At 29.7% G+C, this 14906-nt stretch overlaps 1 protein-coding gene across 1 annotated transcript in view; it reads left to right on the top strand.

Annotated features, from left to right (window-relative positions):
- Nucleotides 1-8432: 8432 nt before the first annotated feature.
- The window catches only part of LOC108767743 (aldose reductase), a 10283-nt gene continuing 3809 nt past the window's right edge, over nt 8433-14906 (top strand). Inside the window, exon 1 of the mRNA XM_018517749.1 lies at nt 8433-8604. Within this exon, the coding sequence (XP_018373251.1) occupies nt 8530-8604 (75 nt within the window). The 5' untranslated portion in view covers nt 8433-8529. The remainder of the gene's footprint in view (nt 8605-14906) is intronic.

The following is a 14906-nucleotide window of genomic DNA, read 5'->3' as shown; positions in this document are numbered from 1 at the left end:
CGAGATATTTGACTGGATCACTTCAGATGGTCCACCCTGTATATATATATATATATATATTATTGACTAATAATACTTAATACTTACTCTTATTATTTACTAATAAATTAAATAAATATATAAAGGTACAAAAAGATCCACGTCCACGCCTAAAAAAAAAAACAACGTGGTTTATAAAATTACGTGCAACAATTGCGATGCAACCTATGTTGGACAGACGAGCAGACAGCTAAAAACCAGGATTGCTGAACATCGCAATTACATTAAATGGAATACGTTTGCTCGTTCTGTAATTACCGATCATAGATTGCAATTGAACCATGAATTTGATTGGAATAATATCGAAATTTTGACGAAGAACCGCGCTATTATAAACATCTGAGATGATAAATATCAAAAAACAAAATAACAATCTGAATTTGCAAACCGACACAAAGGGACTAAACAAAGCGTATATCTCTATCATAAACAAAATTTGACATTATGTATATCTTAGTTATTGTCAATCTGTTCAATTTCTCCTTAGAAAGCATTTGACTGCCTTACTGGTTACACGATCTCAAGTTCTAAATTTTACTTCTTGACATATATATAATAATTTATTACTGTGAATGTGTACTATTTATTGAAATTTTTATTTCTTGACATACATATAATTTATCACTGTGAATGTGTACTATTTGTGGAAGTCTTTCTGACGGGAATTCATTTCCTCACATCATCATCGATTTTTCAATTGTTTTTAACGAAGTTATTTATATAAGAAAATGAATTTGGCGACTGACAGGTGAGTGTTACTCTTGGATAAAATTATGTCTCGCTTTAAACATTTTCAACATCATTCTCTTCTCTAGAACAACGAGAAATTCCAAACATTCAGCCTGTAAACTGTTTGCGAGTAATCTTCTCAATTCTTTGTGTGATGTGCATTCATTTGTGGTCAACAGATTTGAAGTAATATCGTCCACATCAATATGAGAACCTTAAGCGAAAGTAATATTTAGACTACATAATTATCACGAACATCTGAAGATGGCTCAATGAAGAAGCCGAAACATGTAATACATATTTATTTATCGAATTTTTAGACATTTAATATATTATGATATAACTATGTACATGCGTAATTATATTGACTCTTATGTGCCCTTAGTATCTCTTTATTGTTTTTGAAAGGGTTAACAAAACTGTTTTCATTAAGTATAATGATAGCATACTTTCTTTCAGATGTATGCCTCAATTTTGTCCGTTAGGATAATTCTTACGCAGGTATATAACAGACCTTCTATTCTCGCAGAAATGCATGAGAAATTTTGTTTGATTACGTTCTGATATGAACAAGATGCGCGTACGCGTATATAATTAAATGCATTTTATTTAAACCAAAATCTCTGATTTTGTCATAACAATCAGAAAGAATTTCTGGTTGTTATGATAAGAATCGAGATTTTACATCTAAAATTATAATTTTATATTATAAGTATTATATTATTTATTACATTATAAGAGGATTTGTTTTATATATTTTTCAGTTTGGTTGGGGTTATTATACTTTTAAATATGCATCATCACAATCATGATTAACTTTAACCTCAGCGTCCTATAGCAGGCCAATTATTGTATCAGTCGACACAAATCGGGCGAATATTATGCTGTAATGTTTCATGTTGTCGTGTTGTTTCCTGTAGTGAATTGGAATAAAATGGTATGTATCATAGTTGATGAGAAAATGTCTTCTCTTTCCGTCGCCAATATAATTAACAGAGAGACGTGTTTGATCAACGAGATATTCTACGTGTGTAGGTAACAAAAAATTTATCCAATTAACGAGTAATTTTTTGGTATATTTAACAAGGTACAATTATCAATGTAATTTAAAAAATACACAATAATATATTTTAATTATAAAACCGCTGGGAGTTTCCCAGAGATTTTTATATTATTCATCTTGACACGCAAAATTCAAAGGACTAGGAGAGGAAGTGGAAGAAGAAAAGTATATAATTTTATTTCTAAAACCTATAAAACAAAACTTTTTATTAAAACAAATAAAAAGTTTTATTTTAAGAACGTTTTATACATATTTTCAAAATTATGAAAATATTACAGATTATCACATTTAAATTACATTTAAAAATAATACGACAAAAGAAGGATGTCAATAAGGCCGCGTTATTTTTTTTAACCACGTCAGAATCACTTCAAACTGTGCTGTTTTATTCCTCTCTATGGCACTCGCAACCCACTAGAACCGTTTGTTGTCGAAGCAATTAGGTGCTGAGAATGAGACGTTCTTACATCGCAGATTTACAAGGGATATCACGCACAGTTACAGTGTCTATTTCATTTCACCCTATTATCAATAAGCTTCCATCACCATACTTTCTCAAAAACTACTCGTATATATAGTGCATAAAATTTTTCAAAGCGATTATTTTATCCTTTTGTCATCATATTGAATCTGTATTAATCAGTACATTTTATTTTAATCAAGTAAGCAATAATGTTACTTATGAAAAATTGAACGATGAAACTGTAGTTTAAAGTTGATTAAGAGAATTCAAAACATTTAGAAAATATGTTAAATATTTGGGAGAAGTTACTTCTTACATTCTATGTGCTTGCGAAACTAAAAAAATCGGCAGGTTTTTAATCGGTTCTATCTTATCTAATCAGACTGGTTTTTAAATTGGTTCTATTAGCAGGTTTGTAAATCGATTGCATCTTATCTAATCAAATCTTTGTTTTCCCCTGGTACAACTTAACTCGATGATACAACAGTTACAGTTTTTAAAAGTAATATTAAATTTTTGTAATTCAATATCTCGATTATTAATAATTTGATTAGAGTTCTCAACGTAGATTTTAATATTGTGCGATATTTGTTATATGTGTGTTCATTTGGTTAGTTACCGGTTGTTCTTCTCTTTCCAACTGTTTTTTATCACAGCACTTTAGAATGGTGTTCAACATATAGCAATAGCGGAAAAATTCTTTCACTTTATTCAACTCGAAATATTCTAATAATTACTAAATAGCGCATAATGCTAAAATCTATGTTGATAACACTAATCGTATAAGAAAGTGATAAACTAATAGAACACAAAAAGTAATCGCGAAATCAATTATCAGAATATTTTGATTTGAATAAAGCGAAAGAACTTTTCCTCTACTGCTATGTGCCGAACACTACTCAAAACTGTTGTGAAAGAAAACAGTTGAAAAAAGAAAAACAATCGATAACTAAACGAATGAACACAAATAGCGCATAATACTGAAATCTACATTGACAACGCTAATCGAATAAGAAAGTGATAAACTAATAAAATAGGAAAAATAATTGCGAAATCATTTATCAGAATAAATAAAACAAGTAACCAAACTCTCGAGAATGTCAAAAAACAAAGAACAAATAAAGACTAATGAAAGTTTTTTACGCGGTTGTTAGTACGAAAATAAAAATTGTTTATTGTCGAAATATAGTATAAATTAGTTACGCATAAACGTTTCGGCCTGCTTCCGAGCTATCATCAGTATGTCTGAACGTATAATGTAAATTAATTCTCACTTTTTCATGGCAAGACGGTAGAGTGGCAACTCAATCCTGTTATTCAATTGGCAATGGTTGACCATTCCAGTGGCAACGAATAACAGATAAAAATCTGTGTAGATATCAAAATCGTTACCAATTAATATTTTATAATAAAGAAAAATTAAAAAAAAAATTAATGCACTCACCCATATAGCCATGAAAGACATGAACATAAAAAATCACTTAAATCAAGAGAAAATCACTTAAAAAGATTCGCAAATTATTTATGTTTAGCGAAACGAATATTGTGACGGTTAACGTTCAAATGAGTCAAAAATAATACACAGTGTATAAAATTAATAAGCAAAAACGGATAGTATTATCATGATAATGTAATCTCAGATCATCTTCAATATTTAAATTAAATCTTTATAAATTCAACATAATTAAGCGACTCATTCATTATTAATAAAGTGTTCGATTATATTATTAATATCAAGATAAATTATATTATAAATGGACAAAATGATGAATTTTAATACGTTATGACACAATGGAATCATTCATCTTCTTATGATACAACTAAGTATGGGATCTGACTTAAGAGAATTATAAATCTGGAGTAGCCCATAAATTGGAATATAATAGGACGAACAACTATGTTGGATATAGTCACGTACTTATGTATTAGATGCAAGATATATTGGATAATTGTTAAATAGTAGAAATGAACAATCTCGAAATATAACCGTAGAATATGTGTGTAATGAATGAGTCGTTTAATTATGTTGAATTTATAAAGATTTAATTCAAATACTGAAGATGATCTGATGACAGATCGAAAAGTTTATATATCTCTATGTATTAAATACAAATAAATTTAAACTCGCTACTGTTATCTAGCGTTCGTGGAATAAGTCTTTCAAACCAAACATCTATTTATATTTTCACTACATAAATGAAAATTTATTTCTTATCTGAATGTAGCTTTTGTGTCGGCAAAAATTATTGAGTTAAATTCTTGTTTTCGTCAAACAGCAGATATAATTAGATTAAACTAGTCAACAATCTAGTCTCATATAGTATGTCACGTTACAATATAATTATTATCGGCATTTTAAAGCATGCGCAGAGAGAACGAATGTTCCATGTATACATCTGTCTTTCTTACACGCATCTTTTTATATATTTTTCTTTCTCACACGCATCTTGGACACAATTCTGAACCACAATGCTTCCTCCATGTATATCTATATGCTCTAAGTTTCGGACACGCACATCATTTTTAGGGCATGGCCAGACTTTGGTAGTTCTAGGGACTCTAATTATACCTGTCTCACTAGTAGTAAAACTTTATGACAACTATTTGTTAACCCAGCAAACGAAAATGGATTGAAATGGATTAAAATGGATTCAGATTTTCTGAAATACGGATTCATGAATGTTAAAATGAATCTTTTTCAATTCTGAATGCATTTTTATTCATTTATAGGAATTGCATAAAGTAAATGTCTATGCTTTTTCAATCCTGAATGCATTTTTATTCATTTATAGAAATTACATAGAGCAATCTCTATGCCTTTCAATCTAAAAATAATATTAGCGTTTTCTGTGCATCGTGAATACTATTCAATTCAGAATTGTAAATAGGAAGTACAATTCTTTTAACTCAGTTAAATTAAAAATAATATCAGCCATTTCTGTGCAACGTGAATACTGCTCAATTCAATATTCTAAATATAAAATGCAGTTTTTAAATCTAATTGAATAAAAAAAGTTTTTATTTGAAAATGGATCATAAATGCTACTTAAATTATTCAAAATTATCAGTAGAAAATTTTTCGTTTTAATCCAACTAAATTCAAAAAAGTTGTAACGTAAAAATAAATGAGCTATGTTCTTTTGTTTCTCTTTGATTAAAAGTAAAATGAATGATCGATGTGAACACTCGTAAATCAAGTCGAACACAGTCCAAATATTACGTTGATCATTACGCGCGATATCAGCCAAGCGAGATTAGATTATCCAACACTTACCCAATGTTGTTTCATACCCAGCAAACATGACTTGGCACTGTTATATAATTTTTTTGTCATTATTCAGACGTCTCTGTTTTATAACAACAAGACAGCTTTATGGCGTAAACGAGATATCCTGATATAAATATGATAATTTTGTTACATGTCTTTGTTACATATTTAGCACGTAACATAATTATGTAAATTAAACGTAATTAAGTTACATCCATATACCATTCTATGAATGAGACATATAACAAATACAAAATGCATTTACATCACTAAGCCATAATGGAAAAAGATGTAAATAATACATGTTTTGGTTACATCTGCAGAAATGTATAGTGTAGTCTGTAATAGTTATATCACTAAAATTATAAGATTGTACTTTCCTAAAAAATTACATCACTACGATGTAACATAATTTCATAAATTACACGTCACTTTTTCAATGTTGAGTATATTTCATTATATTTGTTTTTGCACATTGAGAGAAGTGACTTTGTTATTAAACATATTAAAGGACAACAAATGTGATAAATTGATAAGAAAACGATCGATCAATAAGTAATATTGCAAATTATTTCTGATTATTTGCCAATACAACAAATAATCAAAATAATCAGTATTGCTAGCAAATAAAATCTATCCAAAAGATATTATAGATCAGATTCTATATAGTTTGCTTCTATTATGCTATCAGTTAATTATTTTTATGCAATTAGATAATAATATATACGATTGTCGTGTAGATTTTTCCTTTATAGATACAAAAATATAAAGAATAAGTATTTAACATGGATAGATCATTATCATTTCCTAACAAACATAAGTGAATAAATATCAGCGTATTATTTCGTTTCCATGTAATCTCTTCAAATATTAATAATGTTAAACTGTCAGCAGAGGCATGAAATTAATATAAGGAATGGTTACAATAGGAGGTATAAATAAAGTTGGCAACAACTCGATCACAAGCGTGCGATTAGCTCAGCGTAAGTGTATTAGGCTACTGTTCTAGGGATTGTAGGTTCTAGGGATTATAGGTTCAAATTTTGGCAGTGATGTAATGCGCTTTTCAATAATTAATTGTTGTTAAGAAGACAAGAATATAGACAAGATAAAATATATAATTCTACATAGGTATGCGAAACAGTAAATAATAAGTTGAACTGGAAAAACAAAAGTAAATAATAACAAAAAAATTATTTTTTTCCTTAAGATATAACCATAATCTATTTATTACATAAAAAAATAGTTTTTATTTAAGAAAATTTTTTGTTATATATAAAAAATATATTTTTTTCATTTAAAAAAAAGTTGCAAAACTACATAAATTATTTTTTTAATTCTAATAGCAAGAAATAACCAAAAAACTTCTTCAAGTCAAAGAAATTGAGTCGATATCAATAAGTAACAAATAAATAACAATTTCAACCATTTGTGATGTCAGTGACAAATTTTGCATTACGTAAATGTTATATATGCATTTCATCTCAATACATAATAATTATTATATGTCAATCCTGTCGCCGTTTCGTATTTAAATCATATCACTGTTATGTAACTACTATAGGTAAAATGGGACGACAAATTTGTGAACATTCTTCGCAAATTCACGTAACTTTTGACATCACTGTTACGATCCAAAAAATTAAAATTATGTATGAGTTACGAGTTTGAGATGTATTTGTGTTTGCTGAGTAGTAATGTATAAATTGTTTATATTTTATTATATCTCCGTTAAATAATGATATTTTTATTATATCTATATAATTTCGTGCACTAGTTTAGCTGGTTGTAATTGAATTAGAAAATAAATAACACATTTATCAATTGAAAAAGTGATGTAGTGGGTAACGTAGAAGATTCATAATCCAGAGGACTCAGTAGGTTCGAATTCCACTAAGATACGTTTTTTAATTTGAAGCAGTTAATTTCAGGTATAATTATTATAAAAGTCGTAAGAATAAAATTTGTAACCCTTATTAAATATAAATGTTTTTTTTTTTTTTTCGAATATTAAACTATGTGTCAGCTCGGATCCAATCTATTTCAATTCATTCAATCCATGTTCATAAATTTAAAGTACGCATTAAAAAAATTTTAATCCATTTTAATCCATTCTCGTTTACTGGGAAGTAGACAAAAAATTTGAAATATTTTTGTTATATTTGGATTTTCAGAAATTATATAGTATATTGCATTTCCAATTTTATAAAATATTTATTTCTAAGAATAAGATATATTAAAAATAACAATTAATATTTTCCTGCTAATTCTAATCTACACATTAAGCACAATAATATATCTTTTGTTAGCATAAAAGTAGTCTCATATGTATGTGCTAACAAAAAATTATAAAAAATTTTTAATAAATAAAAACATTTTTGTGTATACATAAACTTTTTCTTTAAATTCTATCAATTAACATAAATATGAAGTACTATCTTTTCGTACACGTCGTATTTCTGAATGATATCTGTATTTTATAGAAATGCTATGCATTGCATAGCATTTTAAGATCATGTTTGCAATGTGTGTGACAAAAATTGAAAATGGACACGAGTCGCTAACAGGTATACCGTTAATTTTAAAACAGATTTATGAGATTTGAAATAAAAAAAATCATGTTTCAATTAAATAAATTGTTAAATAAATAATTTAGTAAATTATATGTTTGAAAATGGTATTTCGCTACATGATTATTTTTCGCATCGTCGATCGCGTCTGATTGGCTAAGCTATTATGTCATCCTTGTCTAATGTACAATAAACAACAAAGATAAAGTGATACCTGGGTGATTCTCGGGAATCTGAACTCAGCATTAGGTGGGGACGTTTATAAAAGGAACTATTCGAGGCGAAGCCGCCAGCAGTATATTGCGTGTCTCACTCGGATTCACTAGTAGTTTCCACATAGCAACATCCGTAGATTTTCATATTTTTCTATAACAATTGCTGCTGACATAAAAGTAAAATGGTTCTGACTGCACCAAAAGTGAAATTTTATAACGGCTATGAAGTGCCGATCTTCGGCCTAGGCACGTGGAAGGTAAGTTTTTCTTTTCGTATTTAGGTAATCCGTTGTTTAGTCTCCATAATTTCGTCATCGAGCCATATTATCCAAAAATATAATGTACATATATTATTTTATATTTTCACTACATAAATGAGAATTTGTTTCTTATCTGAATGTAGCTCTTGTATCGGCAAAAATTATTGAGTTAAATTCTTGTTTTCGTCAAACGAGGAAACAGCAGATATAATTAGATTAAACTAGTCAGCAATCCAGTCAGCAAAATGTTGGCAATTTTCCTACAAATTATTACCAAATTCAATCAAAAATTTCAGTAAATTAGCATCAATATCCGCATTAAGCTTTTTGTTTAGCTGACAAAGTTTGTTGACGTAATATGAAAGCATTCATCAATTTATTGGTCAATGTGCAAGTTGTCAACAAGCTTTGCATAGTTTTTGTCGACAATTTGTCCTAAATAGATTTTATATATCTGTGCCATTAAATTGCTGATTTCAAATATATAATTCTGCATAAATATTTCAAATATATAATTCTACATAATCACACAAAATTTGCGTTGAAAGTGCCTTTTCATCAACATTTGTTTTAAGGAAGAAAATTTAATTAAGAACAGCTCCAAGCCAATAGAACCACATATTTATAAGATAATAGCCTTAACAACGAAGGTCTTTTTATAATTAGTTTCCGATTATGTATTTATGTTAATTTATTTATGTTCAGCAGCTAGTTATACTTATTTTTAAATTTAAACTTTGATAATGACCCGAAGGAGGTCGAAACGTTACACTCTAAATTTCTTACAGTGAAATCTCACTCCAAGAAAGTGAAAATGCAACCACCCTTGAAAAAAAGTGAAAATATTTCACTTCTTGAAAAAAGAGTGACGATCTTCACTCTTTTTAGAGTGAATTTTCATTTCAAAAAAGTGAAATTTCATTCCAAAAAAGTAAGATATCACTCTAAAAAGAGTGAAGATCGTCACTTTTTTTTCAAGAAGTGAAATATTTTCACTTTTTTTCAAAGGTGGTTGTATTTTCACTCTCTTGAAGTGAGATTTCACTGCAAGAAATTTAGAGTGTAGATTTTTTCTCAATATATGTATATTGTTTAATTTCATTTTAGTTTTATTATATATTTATTGTTAACTTTGAACTTTTGTATTATATGTTACAATATGTGTTTTCTATTGGCTTGGAGCTGTTCTTAATTAAATTTTCTTTTTTGATATTTATGAGCCATTATCTAATATTTATTTGTTTTAAGTTTGTGAAAAATTAATCTTTGACGAACTTAACTGACTGAGTAACTTCCACCACATGGGGTCACTTATTAATAGCTGTCACTGGGTATGTTCATACCGTGCGCTTAATCCGTGACCTATACGATATTATAGGTGTTTTTCTTTAACTTACAGGATAAACAAAGACACCTATTGTATAAGCTGCGCGCGGCCTAAATGCACGATGTAAACGTAGCCATTGCAAATAATAAGATACGTTTTTTATCATGTTAATAATTTTATAAACGAAAGATGCTGATATTAAGATCAATTTTGAGATTAGATTTTCTGTAAAAAAAATTATTAAAATTTAAGCTGCGTCATATTATTCACTGCGAATACTTAATATGAACTAAAAATTTTCAGTATTTGCAGTAAATAACGAAATACAGCCTTATAGTCAAGATTTTGATACATGTTGCATTTCGTTGCGCACACTCTAAATCTGTAGCAATGAAAATTTTACTGCTAACAAAAATGAGTAGCAAAGTCATTGCTTTAAGTAAGGATTTTCACTGGTTTGAAGTTAATCTATCCAAAGAGACGTTGTTCCTTCATATGCCAATTATTGCGAAGAATATTACTCGGTAGTCTAAAGACTTAGGACTCTCGCACGGTATACAAGAGATCCGGGTTCGACTCCCGGCCGAGGTAATATTTTTCGCAATAAGAATTATTATTTACAGATTTTAATATGTTATTCATCATTATTAAGATCGTTTCGAAAATGCGAATAAGCATAAAAAAATTTGTTAAATTGCCAGTCAATTTAACTCGTAATATTACTGCGGTAGTTTAATAGAGTTAGCGTTTCAAGACCGAAAAATCATTTCGGCGCGCGTTTCTGGGGACTACATACGTAGTATATAAATTCACATAAGAATCATACAAGCATTAAGATCGAACTAGACCGTTTAAAGCTTTAATTTTTATAGTTTGTGTTATCACATATACGGTCCTATAATATATTATATTATTAATCTATCTACTTCTACATAAAGGAGTGGACTATTTAATTCGATTAATCGAAGTGGTTTAAGCATTAAGGTCATGGCACATAAAAAAACTTAAGGCGTAAGACTTAAGCAGTAAGCGAATCGATCAATCACAATAGAGACCGTAAAACCACGCGTAAACAATAGCGAATTCAACATGTTGATTTCGTTACTGCTTAAGTTTTACGTCTTAAGTTTTTCTATGTGCCAAGGCCTTTAGCTAATAATGTATTGCAAGATGCATTGAATGCATCTTGCAATACATTATCAGCTAAAGGCCTTAGCACATAGATGCAGTAATACGTTACTGCAAGGTATGAATTTAGCCGGCAGGGTTGGTAAAAAAAACGTTTTAAACGTGTTTTAAACAGTTTAAAACATGCTTAATTGATGTTTTTAATATATTTTAAATATGTTTTTTTTATAGTACTGTTCAAAGCATATTTGAAGCATTAAAAACATATTCAAGAAGAAACATAATATGTTTTATTCTTAAAAAAAAAAACATTAGTCTTTACCAACCCTGATTTAGCGACATAGCTCACCGTTATGTCGTTTGTCGCATGTTTATCGTTTGTCAAAATTATATTCGTATGCACCATTATACATACCATTATATTAAACCATTATTTTACCATTGAATAGATTAAATTTATAACGTGTATAATTTTTCAAAAATTTATAATTAAAAATAAGGTTAACAACAAAAAACTCCAAAACCAGGGCGAATGAGAGTCAGCGTGGTAATTAATACGCAATCTTAATTCTTCAATTCAAATTAGAATCTTTGTTCCAACAATAGTAAAAATAAAGTTAATAGATTGATAACGTGATCTGCGCAAAATCTATCGACGTAGGCTTTGTTATCTGGATTTAGAATGACATTATTCTGTCATTATTCTAATCTCCAAATTCACTCCTTTTTGGAGTAAATTTTTCACTCCAATTATCGAATGGATTTTACATTCCCATCTTGCAAGACACAATTGCTACTAATACCTGTATTGAAATTTCAATTTAATGCAGTGAAATTTCATTGCTACAGATTTAGAATGCAATATCTTGTTTTATCATTTGGTTACTACTATAAATTCCACAATAAATTAATCAAATTCATATTGTAAACTTGTGAAACCGAAGTGTACAAATCGATAAAATAATTCTTAGTATTCTTACATAGATTAGATATCGAGTCAATAGGCCTATTCTTTTTGGCTAAACTTTTGCTCCAGTTCATCTTTTTTCTTCTTTTTTCCTCCTGGAGAGAAAAGGGAGAAGGATGAACTGCAATGACGTAAAAGTTTAGCCAAAAAGCACAGACCTAATATCTATAATCAGTCAGTCAGCGACTGTAGCTTATCGTTGTTATCTCATATTATGGACGGAATAAATTCTTATACAATTATTTTAATATTGACGAAACTCACACTTAAATGACAGTTTTTTATATTTTATTCACAATTGTACACCCAGAATTTTCCATACGGTCTTCCAACCGCCATGTGAACAGCTCTCATCACTGAGAATAGCTTAATTAGCATTAATGTTCTTTTTTTTTCAGGAAGATGAAGTCTCGCTCAATTATATGTATTATATTTGTTTCTGAAGAGGACTCAATCACATAGCTGAAACATATTAAATGCATATTAGTTATTAATGTACGAGGTATAACGTCAGATTACTTTATGTACAATTGAAAATATATATTTTTTTTACGCTATAAGTTCTGCGATTGGCTATCATATACCATATATTTCTGTACTTTGTTAATTTTTATTATAGAGAGCCCTTTAGAAATCTGTTTATTTATGATTGTTAAAAAAAAATTAGTAAAATTTAAAAGACTTGGATACATATTACATAATATGACAGCAATACGTTTCAAAGTCTCAATTAAATTTTAATGACTTTTTTTTACAGAAAATCTAATTTGATCTGATCTGATTGATTAGATTAAATATTGATTCAATATCTAATCTATATATGAATGATTTTATTGATTTGTAGATTTCAATTTCATAAGTTGACAATAGTTGCTTTCCATTTCCACACACAAGTGAAACTGTGAGTCTGAAATGAGCTGAGTATTTTATACTCAGATTAATGACGTCGCTACTTGCTTACTTTGATAAAAAGTTATCACATGTCAACACAGGTTCATAACTTCACTTTGAATTTGAAGTGAGTTTACGAGATTCATTATGTCGCGACGCAATAAAAATTCGGAATTTCTATTATGCCTTGACATAATTTTAATTCATGGAAATATTATTATGTTATGACATAATTTTAATTCATTATTAAAAATCGTAATTTTTTTAAGACAATTATTTTTTAAAAATTTAACATTAACTAAGGCTAAATTTCTTTTATGCTATTAAAAAATAAAACGGCCAGTCTTCCTTCCTCCGTTAGTGGATGAGACGACGTAATTACACAATAATACAATACAGCAGCTGCCAAGCGTGATCCGTGGCGAATCTAAGTTTTCCCATGAGATTGATTATTACGCAAAAGAAATCTTAACACAAAAAAGGAAAAATTTGTAAAACGAAACAGACAATACGATGTTAGCGCACGTTCGCAGGTGCGCTCGCATGCGCGCTCGCGTGCACGCTCGCTTGCGCGCTCGCCCTCCGAGCTGGCAGGAAACGCGAGTCCGCCGCCGACGAGTCTGCACAGTCACGGACAGAAATGTCACGTCACAATACATATACGAGGTGTGATCAAAAAGTAAGGTGACTTTTTATTTTTATAAAAAAATATTCATTTATTCATCCAAAATTATGTTATCCCCTTCAAAATAATCCCCCTCTGATACAATGCACTTGTGCCAGCGCTTTTTCCAGTCGTCAAAACACTTCTGAAATGCACTTTTGGGTATTGCCTTGAGCTCCTCCAGCGATGCAGCCTTAATCTCCTCAATCGTCGCAAATCTTCGTCCTTTCATAGGCCTTTTCAATTTTGGGAAGAGGAAAAAGTCGCAGGGAGCCAAGTTATAACCCTTTTGAGCAGATCAGGATCATCATTGACATCGTTCAACATGTCTTGGGCGATGTTCATGCGACGCTGCTTCTGATCAAAATTAAGCAGTTTTGGAACGAATTTCGCTGACACACGTGTCATACCCAAAACATCCGTTAAAATTGATTGGCATGAGCCAAACGATATGTTAAGATCATCAGCTATTTCTCTAATCGTGATTCGACGATTTTTCAACACAATTTCTTTCACTTCCTGAACATTTTCGTCGGTTTTTGACGTGCTGGGGCATCCAGAGCGAGGTTCATCGTTAACATTTTCTCGGCCCTCTTGGAATAACTTATACCATTTATAAACATTTTTTTTGCTCAAAGTTGACTCACCGTACGCCACTGTCAACATTTCAAGAGTTTTTGAACACTTAATACAATTTTTTACACAAAAATTAATACAAACTCTGCTCCATTATTTTCAACAGCAAAAAATCGCCGAGCACGCAAACACGAGTCTAACCTTTATGCCTCTCACATAAAAACAACACATGCTATATAATCAAAACTGTGACATATGATCGTGACGAGTGTACCAACATAACAAAAAAAAAATTTTGAAATTAGAGTGTACAGAGCGCGCGAAATTCAAAAAGTCACCTTACTTTTTGATCACACCTCGTATACCTCCTTGAAAATTACATGGAAGTTTATGCAAAATATGCATTTTATGCAAATAATATGTTCGATGTATGCAAATATGTCAAGTTTACGCAAAATATGCAATTTGTGCAAATAATATGCTCGATTTATGCAAATATGTCAAGTTTATGCAAAATATGCATTTTGTGCAAATAATATGCTCAATTTATGTAAATATGCAATTTATACAAAATATTCAGTTAAGTATTTTGCATAGATATCCGCAGTCTAATAATGATTCAATCTATTTCTATATTTGCGCGCGGGCGATGAGAGAAATGTCGCTTCCTACTAATTGTAAGTGCCGTTTGACACTTCGACATCTGACAAGGGACCATCTCGGTTTGTACAACAAGTTATTGAAAA

Source organism: Trachymyrmex cornetzi, unplaced genomic scaffold (assembly GCF_001594075.2).
Source record: "Trachymyrmex cornetzi isolate Tcor2-1 unplaced genomic scaffold, Tcor1.1 scaffold725, whole genome shotgun sequence".
In the NCBI taxonomy this organism is placed as follows: Eukaryota; Metazoa; Arthropoda; class Insecta; order Hymenoptera; family Formicidae; genus Trachymyrmex; species Trachymyrmex cornetzi.
The sequence above is the reverse complement of the archived record's forward strand: the minus strand, read 5'-3'. Positions and strand labels throughout refer to the sequence as shown.